Source organism: Bos mutus, chromosome 22, assembly GCF_027580195.1.
Source record: "Bos mutus isolate GX-2022 chromosome 22, NWIPB_WYAK_1.1, whole genome shotgun sequence".
In the NCBI taxonomy this organism is placed as follows: Eukaryota; Metazoa; Chordata; class Mammalia; order Artiodactyla; family Bovidae; genus Bos; species Bos mutus.
In genome coordinates, this window is record NC_091638.1 from 48,420,849 (window position 1) to 48,448,835 (window position 27,987).

General features: G+C 39.0%; 1 protein-coding gene and 1 non-coding gene across 4 annotated transcripts; one reads left to right on the top strand and one right to left on the bottom strand.

Moving 5' to 3' along the window:
* The first annotated feature begins 223 nt into the window (after positions 1-223).
* NEK4 (NIMA related kinase 4) lies at positions 224-27,957 on the top strand. 3 transcript variants are annotated; one of them, XM_070360177.1, is made up of 15 exons: positions 224-522; positions 5,310-5,576; positions 6,513-6,710; positions 6,899-7,006; positions 9,464-9,618; positions 11,064-11,205; positions 13,386-13,790; positions 15,858-16,007; positions 16,540-16,689; positions 17,650-17,716; positions 18,436-18,542; positions 19,842-19,930; positions 22,487-22,695; positions 23,129-23,262; positions 26,970-27,957. In XM_070360177.1, exons 1-15 carry the CDS (start codon positions 430-432, stop codon positions 27,060-27,062), a joined length of 2,367 nt encoding a protein of 788 aa, XP_070216278.1. In that variant the 5' UTR covers positions 224-429; the 3' UTR covers positions 27,063-27,957. The 3 variants fall into 3 exon arrangements, with proteins under 3 accessions (XP_070216278.1, XP_070216279.1, XP_070216280.1); XM_070360178.1 differs by having other exon boundaries at positions 22,487-22,692; XM_070360179.1 differs by lacking the exon at positions 224-522 and adding an exon at positions 546-808.
* On the bottom strand, positions 8,805-8,930 carry LOC138984798 (U6atac minor spliceosomal RNA). Its single transcript, XR_011462084.1, has one exon. It is a non-coding gene; the product is annotated as a U6atac minor spliceosomal RNA (small nuclear RNA).
* Positions 27,958-27,987: the final 30 nt, after the last annotated feature.

Here is a 27,987-nt window from a genome sequence, read left to right on the forward strand (position 1 = left end):
GGCATGGCACACGGCAAGCAGTCAGTAAATATGTATTTGTGGAGGGAATACCTGCAAAGCGTTTAAAGCAAATAAACGCTCACTAGCAGGAAGCGTTTGTGCTTCTTTGTTGCAGGCAACCCGGAAGTTCCTCAGTAGAACTGAGGCCGAGGGTGCGCGCGCATATCTCGCGCGGTCGCTCTGGCCGCTAGACGCCTCAGTTTTGTGGTAGGTCCTCCAGGCCGCAGAGCATGCGCAGGGCTTCGCCCCCTGGGATCGCTATGGCAGCGGCGTCGCGGTGGGTCGGGCCTCCGCTCTGGCGCCCGGGCAAGGGCGCCTCAGCGGCCGCGGGTACCACATCCTCTCGGGCATGAGCGGAGTCTCCCGCTGCCGCTCGCCGCCCCGCCCGCCTCTGCCGCCGCATCCCGACTGTGGGTCCGCGCCAGGATCATGCCCCTGACCGCCTACTGCTACCTGCGTGTCGTGGGCAAAGGCAGCTACGGGGAGGTGACGCTTGTGAGGCACCGGCGGGACGGCAGGCAGGTCGGCGGAGTTGGGGCCCGGCAAGGGAAGGGGGCAGGCAGGGATTCTCCGAAGGCGCCGTCCGAGGGCTGAGCCCCGCTTGTGTGAAGGGGACGCACCTCGCACCTCGGATGGTACTTCCTCAGGAAAATCGTCCCAGACCATCAAGACTAGGACAGCCCTTCCTGTCATATGCGCCCCGAACTCCCTGGCATTCTCTTTGTAGTCGTAGTTGGCTTTCTTAATCTGCACACTTTTCCCCAGCTATCCTTAGTTCCGTGAGAGCATCCATTCCCAGGACCTAAAGGCAAGTATTCCTGGCAAGTATTCCTCTTTCTTCTTTTCTCAGCTATTTGTAAGGCCTCTTCAGACAGCCATTTTGCCGTTTTGCATTTCTGATTCTTGGGGATGGTCTTGATCCCTGCCTCCTGTACAGTGTCACAAACCTCTATCCATAGTTCTTCAGGCACTCTTGTCTATCAGATCTAATACCTTGAATCTATTTGTGACTTCCACTGTATAATTGTAGGGGATTTGATTTAGGTCATACCTGAATGATCTAGTGGTTTTCCCTATTTCTTCAATTTAAGTCTGAATTTGGCAATAAGGAGTTCATGAACTGAGCCACAATCAGCTCCCAGTCTTGTTTTTTTTTTTACCTAGTTCTGTTAAAGTCTTGTTTTTGCTGACTGTATAGAGCTTCTCCATCTTTGGCTGCAAAAACTATAATCAATTTGATTTCTGTGTTGACCATTTGGTGATGTCCATGTGTAGCATCTTCTCTTGTGTTGTTAGAAGAGGGTGTTTGCTGTGACCAGTGCGTTCTCTTGGCCAAACTGTGTTAGCCTTTGATTGGCTTTGTTTTGTACTCCAAGGCCAAATTTGCCTGTTACTCCAGATATTTCTTGACTTCCTACTTTTGCATTCCAGTCCCCTATAATGAAAAGGACATGTTTTTGGGGTGTTCTAGAAGATCTTGTAGGTCTTCATAGATCTGGTCAGCTTCAGCTTCTTCAGCATTACTGGTCAGGGCATAGACTTGGATTACCCTGATATTGAATGATTTGCCTTGGAAACGAACAGAGATCATTCTGTCATTTTTGAGATTGCACCCAAGTACTGCATTTCAGACTCTTTTGTTGACTATGAGGGCTACTCCATTTCTCCTAAGGGATTCTTGCCCACAGTAGTAGGTATAATGGTCATCTGAGTTAAATTCACCCATTCCAGTCCATTTTAGTTCATGGATTCCTAAAATGTCGATGTTCACTCTTGCCATCACCTGATGCAAAAAGTCAAAATGGTTGTCTGAGGAGGCCTTACAAATAGCTGTGAAAAGAAGAGAAGTGAAAGCCAAAGGAGAAAAGGAAAGCTATACTCATTTGAACATAGAGTTCCAAAGAATATCAAGGAGAGATAAAGCCTTCCTCAGTGATCAGTGCAAAGAAACAGAGGAAAACAATACAATGAGAAAGACTAGAGATTTCTTCAAGAAAATTATAGATACCAAGGGAATATTTCATGCAAAGATGGGCACAATAAAGGACAGAAATGGTATGGACCTAACAGAAACAGAAGATATTAAGGAGAGGTGGCAAGAATACACAGAGGGATACAAAAAGATCTTAATGACCCAGATAACCAAGATGGTGTGATCACTCACCTAGAGCCAGACATCCTGGAATGTGAAGTCAAGTGGGCCTTAGGAAGTATCACTTTGAGCAAAGCTAGTGGAGGTGATGGAATTCCAGTTGAGCTATTTCACATCCTAAAAGATGATACTGTGAAAGTCCTGCACTCAATATGCCAGCAAATTTGGATAACTCAGCAATGGCCACAGGACTGGAAAAGTTCAGTTTTCATTCCAGTCCCAAAGAAAGGCAATGACAAAGAATGCTCAAACTACTGCACAATTGCACTCATCTCACATGCTAGCTGAGTAATGCTTGAAATTTCTCCAAGCCAGGCTTCAACAATATGTGAACTGTGAACTTCCAGATGTTCAAGCTAGATTTAGAAAAGGCAGAGGAACCAGAGATCAAATTGCCAACATATGTTGGATCATCAAAAAAGCAAGAGAGTTCCAGAAAAACATCTATTTCTGCTTTATTGACTAGGCCAAAGCCTTTGACTTGTGAATCACAACAAATTGTGGAAAATTCTGAAAGACATGGGACTGCCAGACCACCTTACCTGCCTCCTGAGTAATCTGTATGCAGGTCAAGAAGCAACAGTTAGAACTGGACATGGAACAACAGAGTGGTTCCAAATTGGGAAAGGAGTACTTTAAGGCTGTATATTGTCATCCTGCTTGTTTAACTTACATGCAGAGTACATCATGAGAAATGCCAGGCTTGATGAAGCACAGGCTGAAATCAAGATTGCTGAGAGAAATATCAATAACCTCAGATATGCAAATGACACTACCCTTATGGCAGAAAGCAAAGAACTAAAAAGCCACTTGCTGCAAGTGAAAGAGGAGAGTGAAAAAGTTGGCTCAAAACTCAACATTCAGAAAACTAAGATCATGTCATCTGGTCCCCTCACTTCATGGCAAATAGACGGGGAAACAGTGGAAACAGTGACAGACTTTATTTTTGGGGTCCCAGAATCACAGCAGATGATGATTGCAGTCATGAAATTAAAAGACGTTTACTCCTTGGAAGAAAAGTTATGACCAACCTAGACAGCATGTTTAAAAGCAAAGACATTACTTTGCCAACAAAGGACAGTCTAGTCAAGGCTATGGTTTTTCCAGTAGTCACGTATGGATGTGCAGCTGCTGCTGCTAAGTCGCTTCAGTCATGTCCGACTCTGTGTGACCCCATAGATGGCAGCCCACCAGGCTCCCCCGTCCCTGGAATTCTCCAGGCAAGAACACTGGAGTGGGTTGACTTCCTTCTCCAGTGCATGAACGTGAAAAGTTAAAGTGAAGTCGCTCAGTTGTGTCTGACTCTTCAGGACCCCATGGACTGCAGCCTACTAGGCTCCTCCATCCATGGGATTTTCCAGGCAAGAATACTGGAGTGGGTTGCCATTGCTTTCTCTGGTATGGATGTGAGAGTTGGACTATAAAGAAAGCTAAGCACTGAATAATTGATGCTTTTGAACTGTGGTATTGGAGAAGACTCTTGAGAGTCCCTTAGACTGCTCGGAGATCCAACCAGTCTATCCTAAAGGAAATCCTGAATATTCATTGGAAAGACTGATGCTAAAGCTGAAACTCCAATATTTTGGCCACCTGATGCAAAGAACTGACTCATTTGAAAATACCCTGATGCTGGGAAAGATTGAAGGCAGGAGGAGGGGACGACAGAGGATTCGTGGTTGGATCGCATCACCAACTTGATGGACGTGAGTTTGAGTAAACTCCGGGAGTTGGTGATGGACCGGGAAGCCTAGCATGCTGCAGTCCGTGGGGTCACAAAGAGTTGGACACGACTGAGTGACTGAACTGAAATGATTTCTCTTTCATTGAAGGGCCCCATACTCCATCTGACCTGGAGACCACTGAACTCTTAAAACTCAGCTTCTTACCTTTCTTCCACACCTGCTCTCCCGGTCCCCATTTCAGGGAGTAGCACCACCAACCATCCCATTGCCCAAGCTGGATACCTGGGAGTCATTCTGGGATCCCCCTTTCCCTTCCCTCATTCCCACCACCTTATTTGTCTGTCCACTAAGCCAGCTGGCCTCTTTTCATCTCCACGGGTACCTTTCCCATCCAGGACATCATTATCTCTAGTTAAGCTGTGGCCATAGCCTCCGGCTTGTCCTCCCTGTCATTATACTTGCCCTTCTCCAATTCATCATTTTCATTATAGTCTCAATGATCATTCTGAAACATGCCTCTAATGTTGCACTTTATCCCAGTACCCTCAGGATCATGAACCAGTTCTTTAATGTGGTTTATAAAAAAGATGAGCATGTAATGTATTGGGACAAACTGGGACAATTTGAAAACTGAAAGGAGGCACTATTAATAATTACACCAGGACGATGTGACTGCCCCAGACAAACTGGGAGGAGATGTCCCCATAAGTATAAGGTCGTCTTGCCTGTTTTGCCTTGTTTCAGGTGCTGGTCACTCTGCCTGGAACACCAGTGCAGGCAGAAGAGATTTATTCATTGGGCAGTGAGGAGTGGGGACTTTTTGAGCTGAGGATGCAATACTGGCAGTAATAATAGCACGTCATGGTTGAGCAGTAGTTTACATTTTGCAAAACACATTTATGGTGTTTGTTGAATAATGAATTGTTTGGTATATCAGTTGATCAAGGGCAATGTATTAGGTGCTGAAGGACATTGACTTTTTTTTTTTTTTAAGTAAGAATGGTTTTGGACATTGAGGATAAGTGATTTTTAGCCTTATTTGACCATGGATCCCTTTGAGAATCTAATGCGATCCATGAACCCATTCTGTCTGCAGATGTATATTCAAGTCATATTCTATGCACCTTTGTAGGAGGAACTAAGAGGTTAAAGAATCTCTTCTACAGATTTTATGATTGATTCAGTGGTATATTAATGTGGACTCATTTTTAACCACTAATGAAATTGTAAAATGCAGATGGAAAGTGTAAATTTTTTTGTGACCCCATACCCTGCTCTAAGTCTAACCTGTAAAAAGTATCGTTAATGATAACAAATGTTTTCCCCAATTTAGTGCTTTGTGAATAATAAATAGGTTATGTAGCAGTCTCCACAAGGTTGTTTTTGAGGACACTTAGGAGACACCTTAAATATGTTTGAATCTATAATACTGTATGTTTGTTTCCATATTGTAAAAACATGTGTTTTCTTTGCAGTATGTCATCAAAAAGCTGAACCTCCGAAATGCCTCCAGCCGAGAGCGGCGAGCTGCTGAACAGGAAGCTCAGCTCTTGTCTCAGCTGAAGCATCCCAACATTGTCACCTACAAGGAGTCGTGGGAGGGTGGGGACGGTTTGCTGTACATCGTCATGGGCTTCTGTGAAGGAGGTGATCTGTACCGAAAGCTCAAAGAGCAGAAAGGGAGGCTTCTGCCTGAGAGTCAGGTGGTGGAGTGGTTTGTTCAGATCGCCATGGCTCTGCAGGTACTGTCGGGACTCAGAGCATTTCACTTGCTCCAAGGTGACAGAAGGATGGCTGGGGGGATTTTAGGGAAATGATTCCCCAGATTTATTCATGAAAAAAAAAAGAAAAAACGTTTAAAAACTCCAATTATGATGACCTAGTCCCTCTTGCTTTAGCATTGGAATATTTTTGAATAAGCAAATACTGTATTGAAGCAGACATGGATTTTATCTGATGGCTGGGGAAGATAGTTCTTTATTCATTTAAATATTATAGCAAAATCCATTTTAAGGGCACTTAATTGAGAAAAACCAAAGAATGACCGTATTTGTTATCTGTTGGTCAGCTGCATCGTACTGAATGGTGGTTAAGCTAATTAATGTGCCTAAACTCTGGGGCTTTGGGCTTTACCTCTGCTGTGGCAGAGTTAGCATAAATGTGAAATATGTTTGTGTTTTAATATACATATTTTCAAAAGTGAGACTGTTCGTGAAATGTCACTCTGGGACTAGTCTGACTTGTCCAGAGTTTACTGTGTTTAAATATAAGTTTTTTCACTCTAAATAAAAGTGATGTTATTATAGTTGAAAACATTATTAACCTGAAGATTTCATGAGCCTGAGAGGAATGTTCATCTAACTTTGTCTAAGTTGTCTACCTTCAATGGCAGTTTGAAAGCATGCTTTTTAACTGGGTCTGTATAATGCTAGGTGGTATGACTGTCAAGGCACCAGGGAACAATTGTGAAGGAAGTTGGGCAAATTAATGCATAGAACTTAATTTCTTACTTTGGAAAGTTGTGAATTAGACCTTTTGTTTACAGACTATATAGCAATAATGTTTTGATGTATAGGTAACTAAGGCTCTTTAACTTACACAGTTGTTGATGGTATATAAGAAGTCAAAAATAAGTTGACAAGTGTATTTATATTGAATACAATGTTCTTTTTCTTCAGTATTTACATGAAAAACACATCCTCCACCGAGATCTAAAAACCCAAAATGTCTTCCTGACAAGAACAAATATCATCAAAGTGGGTGACCTTGGAATTGCCCGCGTGCTTGAGAACCACTGTGACATGGCTAGCACCCTCATTGGCACACCGTACTATATGAGCCCTGAACTGTTTTCGAACAAACCCTACAACTACAAGGTAGGATTGGGCTGTTTCTGCCAGCTCACCTTGTCTCTAGGGCAGTAGTCATAATTTTAGAATCCATCAGAATATTAAGTCAGAAGAATTCTCTGTGAATCAATTTAAGGAAAATGTCTTTTTTTTTAAAGAGGAAAATGTAAATAAGGCATTCTGATATTTCACCATTTACTAATTTTTTTTTCTAGTCTGATGTTTGGGCTCTGGGATGCTGTGTTTATGAAATGGCCACCCTGAAGCATGCTTTCAATGCAAAAGACATGAATTCTTTAGTTTATCGGATTATTGAAGGAAAGGTAAAGAATATTTTGGAACTAATTGTTTTTAATATACGGAGCAAGGTTAATTTAATCTAACTTTGAAAGTAGCTACTGGTAAAAGGGATAGTTGGGTGGATAGTTAAGAATGGTGGGTCCCATGTGTGGGGAAGGTTGAACTATAGGAGAAGGAACTGATCTTTCCTTGATATTAATTTAAGGTGGCTGAGTGGGTCTGAAGAATTGGCTTCTTGAAAACCGCAACCTTAGAGCCTCAGGATGTGCACATGCCCTGAGCCTATTGGTAGTGTCTCCTAAGTACCTTATGGTTAAATGAACCCCATTTACAATGAGTCTGCTCTGTCTGAACTTGTTGTTCCTTTGATAATCATAATCACTAGATAGATGCTAGAGTGACAAATTTTATATATGAATTTCATGAGACTTGTTGCTGTCTGCAGTATCAGGCATCCACACACCTTTAAGTTTTGAGGCTATGAATCACTTACTGATTTTAATACTACACCAAGACATATTTAATGTTTTAATTTGCAAAAAAAATTAAAAAACACATCAAAAGTAAAATTTGCTTTTTACATCCACTACTTAATAATTCCACTAAAGAACCAAAAAGGAAAGGGGTGAAATTTCTCTCCGTTGTCATCCATTTCCATTCTTTGGAGATAACCATTGGTGACCATTTGTTGCATAGCCTTCCTGGCTTTCCCTGTCTTTATGCAGACTTTGCTCTGGGTGTGTATGTTTAAAAAAGTAACTGAAGTGAAGTCAGGCTACACGCACTGTTGTACACAACCCGCTTTTCTGACTTAGCATATGAGGGACATCTTTCCAGGTTGGTATCTGTAAGGCTTTTATTTTTTTAAAGGCTACCTGGTATTTTATTAGGAGGGTATGGGACTTCCCAGGTGGCACTAGTGGTAAAGAATCCACCTGCCAATGCAGGAGATGCAAGAGACGCAGGTTTATTTATTTATTTTTTTAATATAAATTTATTTATTTTAATTGGAGGCTAATTACTTTACAATATTTTATTGGTTTTGCCATACATCAATATGAATCCGCCACGGGTGTACACGTGTTCCCCATCCTGAACCCCCTCCCACCTCCCTCCCCGTACTATCCCTCTGGGTTATCCAAGTGCACCAGCCCCGAGCACCCTGTCTCATGCATCGAACCTGGACTGGTGATTCATTTCACATATGATATTGTACATGTTTCAATTCCATTCTCCCAAATCATCCCACCCTCACCCTCTCCCACAGAGTCAAAAAGACTGTTCTATACATCTGTGTCTCTTTTGCTGTCTCGCATACAGGATTATCGTTACCATCTTTCTAAATTCCATATATATGCATTAGTATACTGTATTGGTGTTTTTCTTTATGGCTTACTTCACTCTGTATAATAGGCTCCAGTTTCATTCACCTCATTAGAACTGATTCAAATGTATTCTTTTTAATGGCTGAGTACTCCATTGTGTATATGTACCACAGCTTTCTTATCCATTCATCTGCTGATGGACATCCAGGTTGCTTCCATCCCCTGCCTATTATAAACAGTGCTGCGATGAACATTGGGGTACACGTGTCTCTTTCAATTCTGGTTTCCTTGGTGGTATGCCCAGCAGTGGGATTGCTGGGTCATATGGCAGTTCTATTTCCAGTTTTTTAAGGAATCTCCACACTGTTCTCCATAGTGGCTGTACTAGTTTGCATTCCCACCAACAGTGTAAGAGGATTCCCTTTTCTCCACACCCTCTCCAGCATTGATTGGTTGTAGACTTTTGGATAGCAGCCATTCTGACTGGCATGAAATGGAAAAACAGTGGTTAGATGCCAGGAAGTAGGTGGCAATGCCTTAACCGTATGCATGTTGTCAGGCCCGAGAGCCTCTTCCATCCTTGTCAAGGGGAGCGCTAACCCTCTCTCCTTTTATACAACACGAGACACAGGTTTAATCTCTGGATCCGGAAGATTCCCTGGAGTAGGAAATGGCAACTCACTGCAGTATTCTTGCCTGGGAAGTCCCATGGACAGAGGAGCCTGGTGGGCTACAGTCTGTGGGGTCGCAAAGAGTTGGATATGGCTGAATGCACGTGCATGCACACACACACACACACCATACTCTATTCCCCAGGTACCCTGTGGATGGCCATTTACGTTGTTTCCAGTCATTCACTACTACAAGAACAACACTGAAGTGGACATCCTGGCATCTAAATCTTTAGGAACTCATGCTCTTGTTTATAAAGGAGACAGTCCTCAAATGGAATTGGTGGTTTGAAAGATAAATGTTATAATCGTACAACTTGCTGTTATAACCAAGATGCCAGGTCAGCTTTCTGTAAACTAAGATGCTGGCTATTTTTTGCTCCTGTGGATAATGATTTTAAAAAATGTACATTGGGAAATCTCTACTGTCTTTTACTTTTCTTAAGACTGTTAGTCATCCCTGTGGTTTGATTTCTCTTTGTAGCTGCCCCCAATGCCAAAAGATTACAGCCCAGAGCTGGCAGAACTGATAAGAACTATGCTGAGCAAGAGACCTGAAGAAAGACCTTCTGTGAGGAGCATCTTGAGGCAGCCTTACATAAAGCGCCAAATATCCTTGTTTTTGGAGGCCACGAAGGCGTAAGATATTTCCCTTGCAAATAGCTGGGCTAAATAGATGGAATAAAAGAGGGTGGTTTTTATAATTTTCATGTGTGATAATTTATGATGAGTTTTTTAAAAACATGAAGTAGAATTGCATGATTAGAACAAGTGTTGAGATTTGCTTAATTGGTAAACTCAGAAATCTGGAAAACCATTGGAGGAATCACTTTCACATTCCTCTGAGAGTTCCAAAGCATATTGAGTATGAGTCCTTTAAAAGGATTATGTTTCACAAATCATATTAAAATGACAGATCATCTAAGAAGCCTATTACATTATGTGCTGTGTAAGATAATAGTCGCATTTAAAAAATAGTACTCAAATTTCATAGGGCTTTTATAAGGTTCCTTCTTCACTCATATAGAATTCTTTGACTTGCAGGTCCTACCTTCACTGAATAGGTGTTCCAGGATCTAAGACTTAGACCTGGACAAGACCTTCACAGTCTCTGCCTTTTGACTTGTTAATTCGGAGGCAATGTTAGAAAGGCCCCAGGGAATAAAGGAGGATCATATTTTTGTTTACATTGCCTATAATTTACCACCAGCAGACCTTTGGCCTTCTGTACCTTTGGTCTTCATGCTCTCCTTGAATTCTCCAAAGGTTTAGCTCCATTGTAAAACAGTTGGGGATATTATTCCTGTAAACATTTATTCTGCAAGTCAAGGCTGAGTATACTAATCATTTTACTTTTAAACTTGGCAGAGCAGTTGTGTGTTATTACAGACGTGAAACTTGAAAATAATCCTGGTATTTCTAACTGTGAGGCAATTTTTCATAGATGTAAAATTTTAGGACAATGTTATATTTACAGAAAAGTTGCAGAAATAAAGCAGAGAGCTTCTATATAACCCTCACTCAGTTCCCCTTGTCAACATCTTATATTACCATGGTATATTTGTCAGAACTAAGAAAGCATCAGTATCTGATGTTAACTAAACTACAGACTTTATTTGGCTTTCACCAGTTTTTCTACTAATGTCCTTCTTTTTGCTTTAGGATCCAGTCCAGCATACCATTTTACTCCTCATTTCTCTTTAGTCAACTTGGATCTCTGACAGTTTCTTAGTTTCTTTGTTTTTCATGACCATCATTGTTTTTGAAGATTACTGGTCAAGTGTTTTGTTGAATGCTCCCTGGTTTTTAGAAGACTTTTCTCCATAAAAGGAGCAGTTATATGGGAATTCCCTGGCAGTCCAGTGGTTAGGATTCCAGACATCCACTGCAGGAGGCCCAGGTTCTATCTCTTGTCAGGGAACTAAGATCTCGCAAGTATGTGGTGTGGCCAAAAAATAAAAGAAGGAAAAAAAAAGAAGTTCTACAAAGGAGTTGTAACATGTATGCACATTTCCTCACATATATAGAAACCTTTAAACTTCATTGTATTAATAATAACTTTTCCCTCTTTCTTCCTCATAAAGAAAAACCTCCAAAAATAATGTTAAAAATGGTGACTCTAAATCCAAGCCTGTGGCTGCAGTGGTTCCTGGAAAGGCTGAATTAAGTCATGAAGTAGTTCCCCTTCAATCACACTCTTCTGAGAGCTCCAAGACATATGTAATGGTATGTCTCTTTTTAAAGGATATGTGTTCTAGAAATTATTAAAATGATAGGTTACCTAAGCTAGTTATTCTATGTGAAATGATTAAGTTTCATTAGATTTCTGTTAATTTTATAGTATAAAGAAGGAATACTGGGGAAGTTAATCAAATGCCTATTATTAATAAAATGTTGGTGAAGTCAGTGCTGTAATAACTTCAAGAAGGTTTTTGTAATTGAGGTGAAATTTATATAAAATAAAATTAACCATTTTACAGTGAACAGTTAATCGCATTCATTATATTCACAGTACTGTGTAGCCATCACCTCTGTCACATCGTTCCAAATCAGTTTCTCCACCCAGAAGGAAACCCCGTACTCATTAAGTTGTCACTGCTCATTCCCTCCTCCGTCCAGTCCCTATAAAACACCTGTGTGTTTTCTGTTTGTACGGGTTTGCCTGTTCTGAATATTTGCTATAAATGGAATCATACAATATGTAAACTTTTGTGTCTGACTTCTTTCACTTAACATGTTTTTGAGGTTCATCCAGGTAGTATGTATCAATACTTCATTTATTTTTATGTCTGAGTAATACTCCATTGTATTTGTATACCATAATTTGTTTATCCATTCATTCACTGGTAGATATTGGGTTGTTTTCATCTTTTGGCTATTGCTGCGAACACTTGTGTACAATATTTGTTTGAGTATCTGTTTTTAATTCTTTTGGGTGTAATATCTAGGAAGGGAATTGCTGGGTCATGTGGTAATTGATGTTTAACTTTTTGAGCAGTGACCATACTGTTTTTCATTAGTGTTTCATTTCACATTTTTACCAGAAATTCCTGAGAAATCCAATTTCTCTTCAACTTCACCAACTCTTGTTATTTTCTATTTTTCCAATTCTAGCCATCCTAGTGGATGTGAAGTGGTATGTTATTGTAATTTTGATTTGCCCTTGACTAATGATATAGAACTTTTTGGCTATTTGAAAGCCTTCTTTGGAGAAATATCTATTAAGTCCTTTGCCCATTTTTAATTGGATTTTTTTTTTTTATGGTTGAGTCGTAAGAGTTCTTTGTATAGTATGGATACTAGACCCTCAGTAGATATATGATTTAGAAATATCTCCTTCTGTTCTGTAGGTTGTCCTTTCAATATCTTGATAGGTAATATTCTCTTATGCACAATTTTCAATTTTGATGAAGTCTAATATATAGTTTTTTCTTTTGTCGCCCATACTCATATCTAAGAATCCCTTGCCAAATCCAAGGTCATGAAGATATATGCCTGTGTTTTCTTACAGGATTTTTATAGTTTTAGCTCATATATTTACATATTGATCCATTCACAATTTTGTATTATCATAAAATATTTGTTGTTTAGTTGCTAAGTTGTGTCCAACTCTTTGTGACCCCATGGACTGTAGCCCACCAGGCCTCTCTGTCCATGGGATTTCCCGGGCAAGAATACTCAAGTGGGTTGCTATTTCCTTCTCCAGGGGATTTTCCTAACCCAGAGATCGAACCCACGTCTCCTGCATATGCAATGTAAAATTTGGCATTTATACCATTTTTAACCAATTAATTTCATTTTGTACCATTTTAAAGCATACAATTCAGTAGTCTTAATTACATTCACAATGTTGTGCTGCCGTTCACCATATCTTCCAAAACCTTTCATCATTCCGAACAGAAATGTTGCTCCCTGTTGCTCCTACTCCCAAACTCTGGTAACCCTGGCAGACAAACTTACTTTCTGTCTCTGAATTTGCCTATTTTAGGTGCCTCATATAAATGTAATCATACACATTTTTTCCTCTATGTCTAGCTCCTAGTTTATTCCACTTAGCAAGTTTTCAAAGGTTATTCATATTGTAGCATGTTATCAGAACTTCATTCCTTTCTATGGCTTTATAATATTCCGTTATATGTATACACCATATTTATTTAATCATTCGCCTGCTAATGGCCATTTGGATTGTTTCATCTTTTGCCATTGTGAATACTGCTGCTATAAACATTGGTGTAGAAATACCTGTTTGAGTCTGTACTTTTAGTTCTTGGGGCATATACCTTGGAGTGGGATTGTTGGGCCTTATGATTATTCCATGTTTAACTTCCTGAGGAACTTGCAGCACCATTTTGAGTTAAATTTTTTATATGGTGTATATAATAACTTGGAAGCGTGTTTTCACTCAGGGTGAAGACAAATGTTTGTTCCAGGAGAAACCTGTAGTCATTGGCCCCTTGAAGATACCCACAAGTCTGAAAGACCACATCTACAAACCAGACATAAGCAATACTGTGGACTCACTAGCCACAATCAGTAGGGTGAATATTGACATCTTACCTACAGAGAGGAGGAACTCAATGAATGACGGCTTAGTTCAAGAGAACCCACCAGGGCACCTAGATGCCTCTAATGAACTGGAAGGTAAATGTAATGTTTCTCAAGTGACGGAGATGTTGCAGAACAGTAAATCCAGTGCTCTACCTGGAAACCAAATTCCCACATCGTCCTGTCACTGTGTCACTGGAGAAAGGAATGACCCAATGAAGCCTCTGCAGCCCCTAAACAAAGACCAAAATTTACCAAAAGACCAGGTGAGTGACATGCACAAGGTGTTGGTTTCAGAGAGAGGATTGAACAGTGCAGTTACAAAGATGTGGGTTGTGTTCTTGTGCTTTTAGGAAAATCTGTTATTTCCATGTAAGAGTTTAAATGTAACAGAACCAAAGGATAGGACCTGAGGAATTCTTAGATCCCTTCTTTGCCCTCTTATAGGGTACTTGCAATTCTCCATTAGTGTGTTTTGTTCCTGTTTCTGCATCATTCGTCTTTAGTCTTCCAAATGAATGGGTAACTGGGTAGAAAGAAAGCCAGAATGTGGGATCTTAGTTTCCCGATTAGCAATTGAACTTGTGTGCCCTGAACTGGAAGGCAGGCTCTCAACCGTTGGGCCACCAGGAAAGTCCCAGTCTTGTACTTTTTTTGTTAAATTCTGATTCTATTGTAAATGGAATTGTTTTCATAATTTCATTTTCATAGTGTATATTGCTTGGTATAGAAATATTAATTTTTATATATTAAATTTTTATCCTATAGCCTTGCTTAACTCATTTATTGGTTTAATAACCTTTTAATAATGTATTTCTTAGAATTCTCTGAATATAATATTACATCGTCTACAAATTGAGATCCTTTTTTCTTTTTAATCTGTATTTCTTACTTTGTTTTTTCTTGTCTAATTGCCCTGGCTAGAACCTCTAGTACATTGTTGAATAGAAGTGATAAGAATTTATATTCTTGTTTTGTTCCTGATAAATGTGTTTCTTACATCAGGCTTAGAGGGCAAGGTTTTTTGTTTTGTTTGATAGAATTTCATGTCTGGCATTTCTTTTTTCTTGTTGTTGTTATTGTATTGTTGTTGATAACAGTGGAAGACTTTTTTTTCAAGACCAATTGGATTTCATGGAAAAAGTCCTTAATTCATTTGAACAGTTACTCTTGTATGTGTAAGCTTTAAATATTCTATACTTAATACCAGCAGAGAAACATTTATTTCACTTTTAAGAATTAAATCACTCATTTTTATTATCTGGGCCCTGTTGGCTCAGACAGTAAAGAATCTGCCTGCAATGCAGGAGACCGTGATTTGATCTCTAGGTTGGGAAGATCACCTGGAGAAGTGAATGACTACCCATTCTAGTATTCTTGCCTAGAGAATTCCATGGACAGAGGAGCCTGGTGGTCCATAGTCCATTGGGTCACTAAGAGTCAGACCCAACTGAGCGACTAACACATAACATCCTTGTTTAGCTAGCATGTCACATTTTTCCTTTTTCTTTCTAACATGTACCACATAGTGGGCTTTTTGATAAAAATGTGTTGATTAAATGACATTTGATTACCAGTGTCCATCTTCTTGAAAACTTAGATATTCTGATAGTTAAAAATTAAAAATTAATGTAAGAAGCTATTTTGTTTTAATGTTTGGTTTCTCAAACCAGCTATCCAAATAAAATACCAAGTCCTTGGTGATCTTTATAATTTAAAAGTTAATTTATTCTATCTTTACTACTGCTAGAAATTGCTCCTGATTCCTGAGCAGCTAATATGTGCTAGATATGGTCTTAAGTATTACCGTGCCCAGTCTTCTCTAATCCGCCATTATTCACATGATCAGTATGAAGCATTGTACCCATTTGTAGATGAGGAAACAAAGGTTCAGGGAGATGTGACTCCATCTAAATCCAAACTCGTGGTGTTTTCATCGTGTTTACAGAGGACATCTGCAGAACTAATGTTTATATGGGAAGTATGTGTATATTAACAACATTTGTTAGTTTTCTGAATAGAACACCTATTAAAAGTTATAAAAGATTTTTTATTGAACATCGGAAGTTTCAGGTTATAACAGAGTAACTGAAAAAATTATTTTTATTTGGGAAAAGAGAAGAAAACCCAGAATACATAGATAACTGATGCCAGCATTTTGTCTTTGCCTATCAACACTGAAAATAAGCATTCATTTTGAGAAAGACAGTTCCTGCTTTCATTTTTAATTTTAAAAATAGATATGGAGGGTTCGGCCATTTAGAAGTTCAAAAGACTATTTCACTATTCTACTTTGGTTTTTTGTTTGTTTATTTCATTTTTCTGTCTTTAAGGATCAAGTTGGTGGTGAATGTGTTACAGGAAAACAGGACAGAATCCACCCAGCTTTACAGCCACACAGCTCTGGGTCTGAACCTTCCCAGTCTCGACAGCGGCGGCAGAAGAAAAGAGAACACGCTGAGCACAGTGGAGAAAAGAGACAGGTCAGCAGAGACCTCATTGGAATAAGTCACTGTGCTGCTGCTTGTGAAACAGATTTTAGGAAGCTCCATTTCTATTTAGAATGATGTGCCAAAAAGGTACATACAAAATCTGAGGAACATACGGAGAAAGGTAGAAAGGCTAAGTATTAATTGTTAAATGTCAGTGAGTTGGAAGCAGAGTAAGAATTGTACCTTCTCCAGCAAGGATGGACCGTTCATTTTGAGAGTTAAAGGGACAGGCCGACAAAGATGAATCTCTGATTCCTCGTATGTCATGTTAATGAAGAGTTTCTCCCTCAGCTTCTGCATGAGATCGTGTCACCCTCTCATTTCTGGAAGTAACTTTCACAGGTATCCTCTCTGTATGGTTTCTTAAGTGGTCATTCACTTTTGGCTGAGTTTCTTTCCCACCAAAATACAATGTTTTAAAGTTCTGAGGGAATCACTGACAAATACATAAATGTACCCATGGGCGACCTTTGCAGGTGGATAGTATATGAAATTTATAATCTCCCCCTCTTTGTTAATTAAGTTCCAAGAGACTCCGCCTTGCCTTTTGCCTTCTCTTCCCACTGTTGGAAAAATGGAATGTACATCAACACAAAAAGATGCTGAAAACCAAAGTAGAGTGGTCACTGGATCTGTGAACAGTTCGAGGGGCAGTGAGATAGCATCATCAAAGGTTTGTGAGAGTATATGTTGGATTTTTTAAAAAAACCTTATTATAAAGCTTTTTGGTAAAATAAACCCTGCTTATATTGTGAGGTTTTATATGAAAACATCTTAGGTCTGCTTTTTGCCAAACACTGGAAAGTGCAAATTTGTGATTCTCAACAGAAGCTTTGATTGAACTGGACAGATTCTATCATTCCAAATCTGGTCACGTCTAGTTAATTAAGGAGACCAAGTGGATTCTGAGTGTAGGAAAGCAGAATTCCCATTTCCCCTTAGACAAATGAGTTTTTCCTAGAAATGAGGGCTCTGATCATCCTAGCAAGTAGTTGTAACCCTGATGTGAACTAGTTTCAAATGGCCACTCCAGACTTCCCTTCACGGAAGTAGTCCAGTGGTTAAGAATTAGCCTGCCAATGTGGGGGACATGGATTCGATCCCTGCTCTGGGAAGATTCCACATGCCCCAGGGCAGCTAAGCCTGTGTGCCGCAACTACTGAAGCCCGTGCGCCTCTGTGCCACAACAGCTGAAGCCTGTGGGCCCTAGAACCTGTGCTCTGCAACAAGAGAAGCCACCACAGTGAGAAGCCTGCGTAACACGAGTAGAGAGTAGCCCCTGCTCTCTGCAGCCAGAGAAAAGCCCGCACAGCAATGAAGGCCCGTCACAGCCAAAGATACATACATATATGAATGAATTTTTAAAAATGAAAAAAAGGGACACTCCTTAAAGGTTTGTGCTGTGCTCTTTCCTGTAGTGCTGGATGATATGTCATATACTGTAGGTGTTATAAGAAGAGTGAATAGGGAAGACTTCCCAGGTGGTCCAGTGGTTAAGACTAGGTCCAGTGCCGGGCGTGCAGGTTTGATTCCTGTTCAGGGAACTTAGATCCTGCATGCTGTGTGGCGTGGCCCCTAAAAAGAAAAAAGAGTCGTGAGTAGGAATGGAAGTAACTCTAACTTTCTTTAAAAGGACCGACCATTATCAGCAAGAGAGAGGAGGCGACTGAAACAGTCACAGGAAGAGATCTTCCCCTCAGGTAACATTATTCTGTTTCCTTCATCTAAAGGAGGCTATTGGTGTTGCTCAATTTCCAGTATCAGTAATCCATTTGGGAAACCAATTCAGAAGAATTTTTGAAATTTCCTAGTCAAGCCTTTTAAAAAATGAGCATAGTGTTGGATCTGGAACTTGTGTTATTAAAAGGAAGAAGGATACTAAAAACAGAGCAAGAGAGCTTTGAATGGCAGTAACGCCTGGGAAATTTCAGACAGGAAAGCAATCAAGTGAGAGTTTAATTTGTTTCCATGTTTAGAGTCTGTTGGTCAAGGAAGTGCTCTCTTCTCAGGAACAGAGAGAGGAAGCCAGGAGAATGGTGCTGCCCTGGGCTGAGGGCTGCGATCATTCCTATTGCTGTTATCTAAAGACAACATATTCTAGCAGTTTCCATTTATTGAATGCTGACAGTGGCTCAAACATTATGGTAAGCATTTTGAGGGCATTATCTCATTTCATATTTTTCAGCTGAGGAGACTGAGGGTCAGAGGGGTTAAGTAACTTGTCCAAGGTCACGACACTTACAGACCTGGAGCTGAGATTTGAGCTGAGGTGTCCCCAGCACCAGAATGATGATGAATATGCTGTCTGAGTTCCTTTAGGCTGGCCCTTGCTGGGGTATCTTCTGTACCCCAGTACAAAGCACTCTTCTGTTGAGGCCAGTCCACCACAAAGAACTGCTGGGGGTGGTCACTTTTTCAGGCCCTGCAGTGAGGAGAGCTTCTCTGGGTCCAGCGGGACCAGCGAAACCACAGAAAGACCACCTCAGCCCTGCTCGAAGGTCATCTTCCGACTGCAGTGTTGCTCAGGTACATTACGTAGTCCCAAGGGAAAAGGTGGACATGGCCACATCTGGCAAGCCTAATGTGGTAAACCTCATATGTGCCAGCTCTGCTTCTGGAACAGTGCTACTTAAGTTACATCTTTCACACTTTCTCTAATAAGGAAAAGAACCCATCAATAATAATTAAAATAATTTTGTTTCATTAAGGGTTTGAATTTTTCAGGCACTCTTGTAAACACCTGGCAGCCTAGTTAATATCTTTCTTAGGTAGTCTAATAATACTTCCAAATGGCTTCCACTCGGCAACACTTTGCTTATACTGCTCTGTTAATATACCAAACGACATGGCCAGGTTTTAGTCTCGCAAGCTGCTTCTTCCTTTGTTTCCCGTTTGTGTTGAAGTACCTTAGTTTTTGGCCCAGGGATGATGTAGGAGCACCATCTGGTGGCAGAATGTGTAATTGCAAGGTGTTCAACCCAGATTCTTTTCTGTGTGATAATTCATACCTTGAGAATAATTACTCAATTTTCTGTATTCCAGTTTTTGACATTATTTCTAGGAGCATATAATTATTTTTTTTAAAAAGGAAACTTCCTGTCCTTTAATGATTTTTTTTCCTTTAACGATAGTCTATGATTTAGTTGTTTCATTAATTAAGATAGTCCTCTCTATTTTCCAAAGTTGTAAACATTTGTGTATAATTATATCTGGTAGGCTGCAGTCCATGGGGTCGCTAAGAGTCAGACATGACTGAGCGACTTCACTTTCACTTTTCACTTTCATGCATTGGAGAAGGAAATGGCAACCCACTCCAGTGCTCTTGCCTGGAGAATCCCAGGGACGGGGAGCCTGGTGGGCTGCTGTCTCTGGGGTCACACAAAGTCGGACACGACTGAAGTGACTTACCATAGCATATCTGGTAATCCTTTTAAGCATTTAACAAAGAGTCTCATATGTGAGCAAACTGAGGTTACTTTTAAGTGGCATTCTGTCTTGTTTAGATTACTAACGTTCCTTATGGTACCAGCCCTCTGCTTAGAAGTTGAAACACCAGAATTGTTTGTCCCCTCTCGTCTTCATAGCTGAGAGTTTCCAGGAACTTACAAAACTTCACCTTGGTGTTCTTTAGGGCTCGCTTACGAGCGTCATGGGTGAACTAGGACATGATTTGGTGAAGTCACTTCAAGTTTTCCGTCCAGTAGTTCTACTGTTATTGAACCTAGGTGTGCTTTGTGGCTAGACGTTGCGTCTAAGACTGTTTCGTGTATTACATTCTGGTTGTGTTGTCATGTGAAATTTTGTTTTTCCAAACAAAATTAATAGGAAAGGAAGCTCACCCATTGTCTCTCAGAGGATGAGTTAAGTTCCTCTACCAGTTCAACTGATAAATCAGATGGGGATTCCAGGGAAGGGTAAGTTCTTATCTGTTTATCTCCCTTCATAAATTGGTTCTATTTGAATTCATTTTATTTTTAACTTAAACATTTTTTTATTGATGTATAGTTAATTTACAATATTGTGTTAATTTCTGATGTACAGCAAAGTCACTCAGTACATATGTATGTTCTTGTTCACGTTCTTTTCCACTGTGGTTCACCACAGGAATAGACTATAGTTCCCTGTGCTAGACAGTAGTAATCCATCCTGTATGTCCATGCTTGTTTATCCATCCTATATGTAATAGTTTACATCTGCTAAGCTCAAATTCCTAGTCCTTCCCTCCCACACCCCTGCCCCTGTGGCAACCACAGGTCTGTTCTGTCTTGGAGTCTGTTTCCGTTTCACAGGTATGTTCATTTGTGTCACATTTTAGGTTTCACAAGTAAGTGATGTCATATGGTTCTTGTCTTTCTCTTTTGACTTACTTCACTTAGTATGATAAGCCATTTATATTGCTTCAGATGGCATTATTTCATTCTTTTTAATGGCTCAGTAACTATCTCGCATCTTCTTTGTCTGTTCATCTCTCATTGGACATCTAGATTGTCTCCATGCATTGGCTATTGTAAACAGTGCTGCTTTGAACATAAGGGTACATGTATCTTTTTGAATTATAGTTTTATCTAGGTATATGCCTAGGAATAGGATTGTTGGATCATATGGCAACTCTATTTTTAATTTTTTGAGGAACCTCCATACTGTTTTCCACAGTGGCTGCACCAGTTTACCTTCCTACCAACAGTGTAAGAGAGTTCCCTTTTCTCTACACCCTCTCCAACATTTATTATATGTAGACTTTTTAATGATGGCCATTCTGACTGGTGTTAGGTAGTATCATAGTTTTGTTTTCATTTCTGTAATAATTAGCGATGATGAACATCTTTTCATATGCCTGTTGATCATCTGTATCCCGTCTTTAAAGAAATGTCTACTTCGGTTTTCTACCCATTTTTATATTGTTTTTTTTTGTTGTTGTTGTTGTTATTTAATTGTATGAGCCGTTTATGTATTTTGGAAATTAATCCCTTGTTGGTCACATTGTTTGTAAATATTCCCCCTAATCTGTAGGTTATCTGTTCTTTTTTTATGGTTTCCTTTGCTGTGCAAAAGCTTATAAGTTTGCTCAAATCCCATTTGTTTGTGAATTCATTTTAAATGTACATTTATAACAGCATTCAGACCTATAGTACTGTCATTAATAACGTTGTAAATGGTTTTGGTATATGCTGGGACTAAAGTTCTCTTTCAGTGAACACATCTGATTTTCATTCAGAATTCTTATGTCTTTTTAGATCTGTGGCTTTAGTTTTTATCAATTTGGCCATTATTTTCATCAGTTTGGCCATTATTTCTTCAAATATTTTTTTGGATCCCCTCTTTCCCTCCTGAGGATCCTACATGTATATTAGAGTTGGCGATGGACTGGGAGGCCTGGCGTGCTGCAGTCCACGGGGTGGCAAAGAGGCAGACACGACTGAGTGACTGAACTGAACTGAACTGAAAGTTATCCCACAGATCACTGATGATGTTCATCTTTTTTTTAGACTTTTTTTTCTCTATCCCCTGCACCCCCCGCCTCTTTTTTTTTTTCTGGTCATGCCGCTTGGCTTGTGGGATCTAAGTTCCCTGACCAGGGATTGAACCTGCACCCTTGGCAGTGAAAGCACAGTGTCCTAACCACCGGACTGCCAGGAATTCCCATCTGTTCCATTTTTTATAGATTCTATTGCTCTCTCTTTAAGTTTACTAATCTTTTCTTCTGCGGTATCTAATTTGTTAATCCCATCCGATGTATTGAACACATTGTACTTATCATTTGTAGTTCAGTTTGGGTCTTATCTTCATTGCCTTTCCTTAACATGCTAATGCTTCCTCTGTGTTGGTCATATGGAATAAATTTTTAATAACCTCTTTAATGTCCTTTGTTTACTAATTGTCACATGTGTCACTTTTGGATCTGTTTCTATTAATTTTGTTTTCTTCACAATTGTGTGCTGTTTTCCTGCTTTGTATATCTGGTATTTTTGACTCGGTTCGACATTGTTAATCTTATCCCATTAGGTGCTGATATTTTTATCTTCCTTTAAATATTCTTGAACTTTGTGCTTGTATATAGTTAAATTACTTAGAAATAGTTGGGCAGAATTTATACACAGAAACAGGGGCCTTCTCTTTCTGGCTCTCTCCTTTCCAAGACTCCTTACTTACTTTCTAGGGGCAGTGGTGGTCTTGAACTCTGGTACGTGGTTCTGCAGGTAAGAAAGACTGTGGGGTTTTTTTTTTGTACTTTAGCTCCCTATGGCCTGTCCTTAGGCTAGAAGTATTAACTCCCCTCCAGAATCTGTTTGTAAATTTTATACATTCTCCATTGCCCTCATAGTTAACTTTTGTATTTTGTCCAGAGTTTATACTTATTTGTGGAGGGGTCTGTCTGTAAGAACTTACTTGTTCATTGGGAAGCCGAACTTCTTAATTTCCAGTGAAAAATTGTCATGAAGCAGTTTTTTTTTTTTTCCTTTTCTTCCCAGTAAAGGTCATACAAATGAAATGACTGACTTGGTACAATTGATGACTCAGACTCTGAAGTTGGACTCTAAAGAGAGCTATGAAGATCTCCCAGTACCAGATCCAGTGTCAGAATTTAAACTTCATCGGAAGTATCGGGACACGCTAATACTTCATGGGAAAGTTGCAGAAGAGGCAGAGGAACTCCATTTTAAAGAGCTACCTTCAGGTGGTCAGTTTATTGTTTTACCCCAAACTGGAGAACGTATGTTTACTGGAGAAATGTATCAAACTAAGGATCTAATGTTTTCAAATTTGTTTTTTTAATTATTTCCTTTGGATATTTCCATAAAAATATATCTTATTTTATGTAATAGTTGTGTTCCTGAAAAGTTGCATGAAATTTTATTTTTAACAATAAATGTAAATAAATACACATTTGGAATTTTTCATTTTCTTCAAATTAGACAATTGCAGTTTTTAGTTTTAGGAGATGGTAATGAGATATGAAGCTTAAGTTCAGTCATTAAAAATACATGAAGTCATTAAACCAAACTCTTATCAAAGTGAAAAGAATCTTAACATGACAAGATTTTTTAAAAAAATCATTGTGTTCTTGCTGAAGTGGTGAAAGTTCATTTTTCCCTGTTGTTGTTGCTTTTTAGCTATCATGCCAGGTTCTGAAAAAATCAGAAGAATAGTTGAAGTCTTAAGAGCTGATGTAATTCGGGGCCTGGGGATTCAGCTTTTAGAGCAGGTGTATGATATTTTGGAAGAGGAGGATGAATTGGAAAGAGAGGTGAGTATCCAAACTGTAGCTGTGCCAGCTGCTTATGCTATGGGATTTTTCTACTGGCCTTTTGGATTATAATTAACATACCATACATTTTACCCATTTACCACTGCAGTCAATGTTAGAACATTTAATTACTCCCGGAAGAGCCCCTGTACCCACTGGTAGTCGTTCCCCATTGTCCTCTAGGCCCTTCACCTCTAAACAACCACTCATATTTCTCTCTCTGTAGATTTGCCTATTCTGGACATTTCGTTTAAGTAGAATTGTAAAAAGCTATGTGGTCTTTTGTGCTTGATTTCTTTCATTTAGCATATGTTTTCAAGATTCACCATGTTATAGCACACGGAAAACTCCTTCTTTTATATGGCCGAACGTGGCTGTGCCACATCACCAGGCGATGGACAGTTAGATTGTTTCCACTTATTGGCTATTGTGAATAATGTTATGAACATTTGTGTACAAGTCTTTGCGTGGACATACGTTTTCATTTTTCTTGGGTATCTCCCTAGGGGTGGAAATTGCTGAATCATATTGCCCTGGCTAGAACCTCCAGTACAATGTTGAATAGAAGTGGTGAGAGTAAACATCCTTATCTTGTTTCTGATCTTAGATGCAGCAGTCTTTATTAATTATGATGTTAACTATCAGTTTTTAGATATTCTTTTTCAGGTTGAAGAAGATCCCCCCCCCCTTTTTTAAGGATTTAATTTTATTTTGTTTTATTCTCTATGGTATTTTATTTTATATTTTTGGGGTGAAGGTCCTGTCTATTTCTGGTTTGCTGAGTGTTTTTATCGTGAAAAGGTGTTAGGTTTGTCAAATGCTTTGTATTTAGGTGATCATGTTTGTGTTTTTTTTGTTTTTTTTTTATGTGGTGTTACATTAATTTGTTTTTGGATGTTAAACCATCCTTATATTCCTGAGATAAGTCCCACTTGGTCATGGTCTATACTGCTTCTTAGATGTTGCTAGAGTTATGTTTCTAGTATTTTGTTGAGCGTTTTTGTGTTGGTGTTCACATGATATTGATCTTCAGTTTTCTTTCCTCGTGATATTTTTTATTGGTTATCAGGGCAATACTCGCCTCAGAATGAGCTGGGGCGTGTTCCCTCATCTTTTGGGGAAAGAATTAGTGAAGAACTGGTGTTAATTCTTTTTGAAATGTTTGCGATAGAATTCACCAATGAAAGTATCTGGGATCTGGGCCTGGGCTTTTCATATATATATGAATATATATATGGGCTTCCCCGGTGGCTCAGATAGTAAAGAATCTGCCTGCAATGCGGGAAACCTGGGTTTGATCCCTGGGTTGGGAAGATCCCCTGGAGGAGGGCATGGCAACCCACTCTAGTATTCTTGCCTGGAGAATTCCCATGGAGAAGAATTCCGAGAGGAGCCTGGTGGGCTACAATCTATGGGTTCGTAAAGAGTCTGACATAACTGAGTGACTAAACACATACGTGTTTAGTGTTTAGTCACATATGTGTGTGTGTATGTATGTATACACACACACACACATATATACGTATATATATATATACACATGTATATATATATATATCTTTGGGCCATCTTGCCTGGCATGTGGGATCTTAGTTCCCCAACCAGGGACTGAACCCTCACACCCTGCATTGGCATTGTGGATGGAGTCTTAACTACTGGACCACCAGGGAAGTCCTTGGGCTTTTCTTTGTGAGTAGTTTTTTGTTAGTGAATTCAGTGCCTTACTATATTCAGATTGTTCTTCTGTTTCTAAAATCTGTGTCTTTCTAGGAATTTGTCCATTTCATCTAAGTTATCCATCAGTTCAGTCGCTCAGTCCTGTCCGACTCTTTGCGACCCCATGAATCGCAGCACACTAGGCCTCCCTGTCCATCACCAACTCCTGGAGTTCACTCAAACTCATATCCATCAAGTCGGTGATGGCATCCAGCCATCTCATCCTCTGTCGTCCCCTTCTCCTCCTGCCCCCAATTCCTCCCAGCATCAGAGTCTTTTCCAATGACTCAACTCTTTGCATGAGGTGGCCAAAGTATTGGAGTTTCAGCTTTAGCATCAGTCCTTCCAAAGAACACCCAGGACTGATCTCCTTTAGAATGGACTGGTTGGATCTCCTTGCAGTCCAAGGGACTCTCAAGAGTCTTTTCCAACACCACAGTTCAAAAGCAAAGTTATTCATAATTGGCAATTATTAATAGAAATCCTTTTTAATCTTTTTTATTTCTATAAGGTTGGTTGTTTAGGAGTCTGTTGTTTAATTTCCGTAAATATGTTACATTTCTCTATAGGTTCAACAGTGCATTATACACATGCTGGTTTTTTAATCATATGCACGTAACTTCAAATTTATCATTTTAACCATTTTTAAGTATTTGGTTCAGTGCTGCAGTCCATGGGGTCACAAAGAGTCACACACGACTGAGCGACTGAACTGAACTCAGTGGCCTTAAGTATGTTTTACATAATTGTGCGAACATTACCCATCCATTTCTAGAACTACTTTCATTTTGCAAAACTGAAACTCTGTACGAATTAAGCAAAAACTCCCCATTTTCCCTACCAGCTCCTGGGAGCCACCATTCTAACATCTGTGTCTATGAATTTAACTAAGCCTTGATACAAAGCCTAAACGTAGCATCTAGAAAAAGTAAAACTCGCCTATAAAGAAAACTTCAGGCCCAGATGGCTTTGCTGGTGAATTCTTCCAATCATCTAAGGAAGAAATAACACAAATCCTACACAAATTCTTTAGAAAACAGAAAAAGAAGGGACATTTTCCATTTCTCCAGAAAACCAGAACTGTGATGTCAAAACCCAACAAGGACACTAACATGAAACAAACATAAAACCAGTATCTCTCATGAACATCTTAATCATCTAGTATTTTGTTGAAGATTTTTGCATCAATGGTCATAAGGGATATACATTTATATTTTTCTTTTCCTGTAGTCTCCCTGTCTGGCCCTAGCACCAGGGCAATGCTGGCCTCATTGAGAAGGACTGAAAACAGTTCCTGGCCACGTTTGGCAGAATTCAGCAGCAAAGTTCCAGCACCTTTCCTTGTTAGCAGATTTAGATTACTAATTCAGTTTCCTTGCTAGTTATGGTATATTCAGATTTTCTATTTCTTAGTACTTCAGTTTCGATAGGTTTTATGTTTCTTGGAATTTGTCCAAGATTATGCAACTTGTTGGTGTTCATGGTATTCCCTTAGAATCCTTTTCATTTTTTTTCATTAGAGTGGTGGTAATGTCCCAAATCCATTTCAGATTTTAGTAATTTGAGTCTTTTTTTTCCTTAGTATAGCTAAAGGTTTGTCAATTTTGTTCATCTTCTGAGAACCAACTTTTCGTTTCATTGATTTTTCTCTAATTTTCTGTTCTCTGTTATATTTTTCTCAGCTCTAATCTTTATTATTTCCTTCCTTTGGCTACTTTTAGGTTTCATTTGTTCTTTTTCTACTACTTTAGCTTATAAAGTTAGGTCGTTGACATGAAATCTTTTTCTAACATAAGCATTTATAGCTATAAATTATTTCCTCAGCATTGCTTTTGGTGCATCGCATAAGTTTTGGTATTTTCTCATTTTCATTTGTCTCTAAATATCTTAAGTTTTTTTTTTGTGATTTTTTCCCCCCTTTGGTGCACTGGAGTATGTTGTTTAATTTCTACTATATACTGATTTTTTTTTTTTTAATGTTTCCCAAATAGGTACATTTGCAGGAGCACATGGGTGAAAAGTACGTGACTTACAGTGTGAAAGCTCGCCAGTTAAAATTTTTTGAAGAAAATGTGAATTTTTGAGAATTTATCTAATATGCTGCCAGAATAAAACTATTTTCAAAGGTTTTTGGCTTAAACAAATACAAACAAACCTATATCAATGATTGGAGGCCATTCACCATCCTTTTATCTTGTTGGCTTTTTAACTAGAAAAAAATTGGACAAAACAGTAATATTGAAGCAAGCTTACAAAAGAAAAAAAAACCTTGGCTATCTTATTCTCTTTATGAGGGAAAAAAAATCTATTTTAAGACATTTGTTTGATTACTGTTTACTGAGCCTTAAACCAACATGATACCTAGAACTATTTTTTAAGGTACTTATGAGCTTGAATACTGAGACAAAACATACTGGATTGGAAGTTCTACATTATATGATAGTGATAAAAGCAATAGGGGAAAAAATGACATATCCAGTGATACTACTTTTTACTATTAATAACTGTAAGTAGCAGTTGATAAATTATTTTTTTATAATTCTGGGAGTACATTTAAAGATATGAAGTTATATATAGTACCTTAGCAATTGAATTTCTTTTTTAGCATGTTAATATAATTTAACAGTATATTTCCATTTAATATGGACCTCATTCAAGGTATACAAGAATTGAAAGTAGGAGATATTTTGGCCTTGTAAATCAATATGTTTTTGCAGACTGGGTTTTTTTTTTTCTTTTAAGATTTATTTTTCCATCAGCGGAAACATCTGTTAAACACTTAATACCTTTTCTATTTCAGCGATTTTTAAGTAATAATGTCCAGATCCTTTTAGTTATGTTGGACAGATTTGTCTCCTGAAATTTGTCTTCTTACACATCAAGATATCGATTGTTTTCCCTTATTTGAAATGTATAATTGCATACCACATAATGCCTATCTAGCAAGTAGCTTTTATAAAATAAAAGTTTTGATTAGTATATGCAGGACTCTATACCTTTTTTGAAAAT

Excerpts from the sequence above, each read along its gene's own strand:
- NEK4 (XM_070360177.1), top strand. The coding sequence starts at position 430 with ATGCCCCTGACCGCCTACTGCTACCTGCGTGTCGTGGGCAAAGGCAGC. Across the intron at positions 523-5,309 it reads ACCGGCGGGACGGCAGGCAG|TATGTCATCAAAAAGCTGAA; the intron begins GTCGGCGGAGTT and ends TTTTCTTTGCAG. Across the intron at positions 22,696-23,128 it reads TAAAGAGCTACCTTCAGGTG|CTATCATGCCAGGTTCTGAA; the intron begins GTCAGTTTATTG and ends GTTGCTTTTTAG.